Raw genomic sequence first — 4,982 nt, 5'->3', positions numbered from 1 at the left:
CGCTCTGCACACGTTACGCTGCTCTCTGTCCGCTCTGCACACGTTACGCTGCTCTCTGTCCTCTCTGCACACGTTACGCTGCTCTCTGTCATCTCTGCACACGTTACGCTGCTCTCTGTCCGCTCTGCACACGTTACGCTGCTCTCTGTCGTCTCTGCACACGTTACGCTGCAACGTAGCTGCTCTGCAGACGTTATGCTGCTCTCTGTCTGCTCTGCACACGTTACGCTGCAACGTAGCTGCTCTGCACACGTTACGCTGCAACGTAGCTGCTCTGCAGACGTTACGCTGCTCTGTCTGCTCTGCAGACGTTACGCTGCTCTCTGTCCGCTCTGCACACGTTACGCTGCTCTCTGTCCTCTCTGCACACGTTACGCTGCTCTCTGTCATCTCTGCACACGTTACGCTGCTCTCTGTCCTCTCTGCACACGTTACGCTGCTCTCTGTCCTCTCTGCACACGTTACGCTGCTCTCTGTCCTCTCTGCACACGTTACGCTGCTCTCTGTCCGCTCTGCACACGTTACGCTGCTCTCTGTCCTCTCTGCACACGTTACGCTGCTCTCTGTCCTCTCTGCACACGTTACGCTGCTCTCTGTCCGCTCTGCAGACGTTACGCTGCTCTCTGTCCGCTCTGCACACGTTACGCTGCTCTCTGTCCACTCTGCACACGTTACGCTGCTCTCTGTCATCTCTGCACACGTTACGCTGCTCTCTGTCCGCTCTGCACACGTTACGCTGCTCTCTGTCATCTCTGCACACGTTACGCTGCAACGTAGCTGCTCTGCAGACGTTACGCTGCTCTGTCTGCTCTGCAGACGTTACGCTGCTCTCTGTCCGCTCTGCACACGTTACGCTGCTCTCTGTCCGCTCTGCACACGTTACGCTGCTCTCTGTCCTCTCTGCACACGTTACGCTGCTCTCTGTCATCTCTGCACACGTTACGCTGCTCTCTGTCCTCTCTGCAGACATTACGCTGCTCTCTGTCCGCTCTGCACACGTTACGCTGCTCTCTGTCCTCTCTGCACACGTTACGCTGCTCTCTGTCCTCTCTGCACACGTTACGCTGCTCTCTGTCCACTCTGCAGACGTTACGCTGCTCTCTGTCATCTCTGCACACGTTACGCTGCTCTCTGTCCTCTCTGCAGACGTTACGCTGCTCTCTGTCCGCTCGGCACACGTTACTCTGCGACGCTGCCGGCCTATCAGCACGCTAAAGAGTTAGATTGTGTAACGGAAAATGTTTTGTTGTTTCAGGAGAAGAAGAAGATGGTGAAAGAAGCTCAGAGAGAGAAGAGAAAAAACAAAGTACCCAAACACGTGAAGAAAAGGAAAGAGAGGGTGTCCAAGATGAAGAAAGGCAAATGAGGACTTCCTGTCTGTCTCTAAGGACTTCCTGTCTGTCTCTAAGGACTTCCTGTTTTGATTGAGTTTGTAGAGAAACTTTTAATAAACGTGTAATCATCTTCAGATCATCTTGTTCTTTTTCTTGGTGGAATCTGACGTGATGAACTACAGTGAGGTATCTTTATATGTTATATATATATATATGTATATATATATATATATATATATATAATTGATTTAGGGTGAGGTAACGTTTCTTCAGATCTTCTTTACAGGGTTCATACGTTGTGAAACAAACCTGGAAAAGTTATGGAATTTGAAAAATGTAAAGTCCAGGCCTGGAGAGGTTTTGGAAAAGTCAAGGAATAGTTTTTTTAACGGCATAATAATATGTGATTAATAAATGTATTTCACGTCGTCCTAACCTCACCGTTATATTTGGGGAGTGATATCACGACTCCCACTATGAACCACATACATCATTCATGTGATGTTAAACCTCTGAGGGGAAACTTTATCACAGATTTCTTTTCTTACTGTATAATGTCAACTGACATTTTCAGGAATACAAAGTCATGGGAATTTGCCAAAAAGTCATATTTAAAGCCCATGTTGCAGGTTAACCACCACTGTTGATTAATAGGTACATAAAGTACTCAACATATATCATCCAAATAGTGTTAAAGGCCAGTTTTTACAGTTTTAGTCATTTAGTGGGTTTTTTAACGCAATTCGGTAATGACGTCACGTTGGGGAGACGTGCCTCAGTCTAGTACTAGAACTATGGTGACTGTGTATCAGCCTAGTACTAGAACTATGGTGACTGTGTATCAGCCTAGTACTAGAACTATGGTGACTGTATATCAGTCTAGTACTAGAACTATGGTGACTGTGTATCAGCCTAGTACTAGAACTATGGTGACTGTGTATCAGCCTAGTACTAGAACTATGGTGACTGTGTATCAGTCTAGTACTAGAACTATGGTGACTGTATATCAGTCTAGTACTAGAACTATGGTGACTGTGTATCAGCCTAGTACTAGAACTATAGTGACTGTGTATCAGCCTAGTACTAGAACTATGGTGACTGTATATCAGTCTAGTACTAGAACTATGGTGACTGTGTATCAGCCTAGTACTAGAACTATGGTGACTGTGTATCAGCCTAGTACTAGAACTATGGTGACTGTGTATCAGCCTAGTACTAGAACTATGGTGACTGTGTATCAGCCTAGTACTAGAACTATGGTGACTGTGTCTCAGCCTAGTACTAGAACTATAGTTACTGTCTCAGCCTAGTACTAGAACTATGGTGACTGTGTATCAGTCTAGTACTAGAACTATGGTGACTGTGTACCAGCCTAGTACTAGAACTATGGTGACTGTGTATCAGTCTAGTACTAGAACTATGGTGACTGTGTACCAGCCTAGTACTAGAACTATGGTGACTGACTGGGATGAGGAAGAGGTGTTTTTACTGTCAGTGAATAGCACCGAGTGAAAGTCAATGTTTTCTTTATATCTAGTGACAGTGATCATGTTGTTAGTTCAGATAAGTTCTGGTAATCTAGCTAGATCTAGAAATAGAAGGCATCATGCTAGCTATGGGCTAACTTGCCAGTCAGTCCCACCTGTGAAATCCCCCGACGTTGTAAACACATTTTGATTAGATATCTCACGTTTTGATGGACCCGACTAGCTCCAGTAACAACATATTTGCCTAGTGTTTATTTATTACTTGGATGGGGATGCTGTTCGGCTTTTCACAAGTTTAGACAGCTAGCTAAAGCTACGCCGATGTTTTGCTAACGTTAGCGCAACAGCGTTAGCCTAGACGGCTAGGTAAATATTACGACTGCCTTCGGAGTTTCCTATATCTGCGTCCACGTTGTCAACATAAGACATGTGGCGTTAGTGCTCCTTTTGTACCATCATTGTATTGAAAGAAATGTTAAGCTTCGCTCCTACGAGATGGGTGGGTTTTTGTTAGCTACGTTACACACAAAGTTAACTGGCTATAGTTAGCCTGTGCTAGCGGAATTAGCTAACGTTGCGTAGCCAGCCAGCAGCTTCAGCAGTAGTTCCGGCGAGCTAACCACGACAGCTAACACATCCACAAGCGTCTCTATTTCAAACATCACTGCAGGTTGACTGCTTTTAGCAGCAGAGGTTGATTGTGGGCGGCAATACTCTCGTGGTTAGCTTACCGAAACTACTGCCGATTGCCGAAGTTGCTGGCTGGTTACTTAACGTTAGCTAATTCCGCTAGCATACAGGCTAACTATAGCCAGTTAGCTTTGTATGTAGCTAACAAAAACCCACCCATCTCGTAGGAGCAAAGCTTAACATTTCATTCAATAAAATGATGGTACAAAAGGAGCACTAACGCCACATGTCTTATGTTGCAGATAAATAGGAAGGCAGATATAGGAAACTCCGAAGGCAGTCGTAATATTTACCTAGCTAGCAGTCTAGGCTAACGCTGTTGCGCTAACGTTAGCAAACATCGGCGTAGCTAGCTGTCTAAACTTGTGAAAAGCCGAACAGCATCCCCGTCCAAGCTGTGTTTCACTTCCCCTCCAATATTATTATACACATAATAAAGACACGTGGACTCGGTCGAGACCAAAAGCCATATTTTGCAACACCAGTGGCACAGACCGAGACCGTAGACAGTGAACAGAGACCAGTGGCACAGACCGAGACCATAGACAGGGAACAGAGACCAGTGGCACAGACCGAGACCATAGACAGTGACCAGAGACCAGTGGCACAGATCAGGACCATAGACAGTGAACAGAGACCAGTGGCACAGACCGAGACCATAGACAGTGAACAGAGACCAGTGGCACAGACCGAGACCATAGACAGTGAACAGAGACCAGTGGCACAGACCGAGACCATAGACAGGGAACAGAGACCAGTGGCACAGTCCGAGACCATTGACAGTGACCAGAGACCAGTGGCACAGACCGAGACCATAGACAGTGAACAGAGACCAGTGGCACAGACCGAGACCATAGACAGTGACCAGAGACCAGTGGCACAGATCAGGACCATAGACAGTGAACAGAGACCAGTGGCACAGACCGAGACCATAGACAGTGAACAGAGACCAGTGGCACAGACCGAGACCATAGACAGTGAACAGAGACCAGTGGCACAGACCGAGACCATAGACAGTGAACAGAGACCAGTGGCACAGACCGAGACCATAGACAGTGAACAGAGACCAGTGGCACAGATCAGGACCATAGACAGTGACCAGAGACCAGTGGCACAGACCGAGACCATAGACAGTGACCAGAGACCAGTGGCACAGATCAGGACCATAGACAGTGAACAGAGACCAGTGGCACAGACCGAGACCATAGACAGTGAACAGAGACCAGTGGCACAGACCGAGACCATAGACAGTGAACAGAGACCAGTGGCACAGACCGAGACCATAGACAGTGACCAGAGACCAGTGGCACAGATCAGGACCATAGACAGTGAACAGAGACCAGTGGCACAGACCGAGACCATAGACAGTGAACAGAGACCAGTGGCACAGACCGAGACCATAGACAGTGAACAGAGACCAGTGGCACAGACCGAGACCATAGACAGTGAACAGAGACCAGTGGCACAGACC

General features: G+C 47.3%; 1 protein-coding gene across 1 annotated transcript in view; it reads left to right on the top strand.

Moving 5' to 3' along the window:
* LOC118494558 (serine/threonine-protein kinase RIO1-like) overlaps positions 1 to 1,470 on the top strand; it is a 7,160-nt gene extending 5,690 nt beyond the window's left edge. The window contains exon 7 of the mRNA XM_035998870.1: positions 1,256 to 1,470. Coding sequence (XP_035854763.1) covers positions 1,256 to 1,366 — 111 coding nt within the window. The 3' untranslated portion in view covers positions 1,367 to 1,470. The remainder of the gene's footprint in view (positions 1 to 1,255) is intronic.
* Positions 1,471 to 4,982: the final 3,512 nt, after the last annotated feature.

The sequence above is a fragment of the Sander lucioperca genome, unplaced genomic scaffold (genome assembly GCF_008315115.2).
Source record: "Sander lucioperca isolate FBNREF2018 unplaced genomic scaffold, SLUC_FBN_1.2 Unpl_35, whole genome shotgun sequence".
In the NCBI taxonomy this organism is placed as follows: domain Eukaryota; kingdom Metazoa; phylum Chordata; class Actinopteri; order Perciformes; family Percidae; genus Sander; species Sander lucioperca.
Note: the sequence above shows the minus strand (reverse complement) of the source record. Positions and strands in the feature narration are given on the sequence as shown.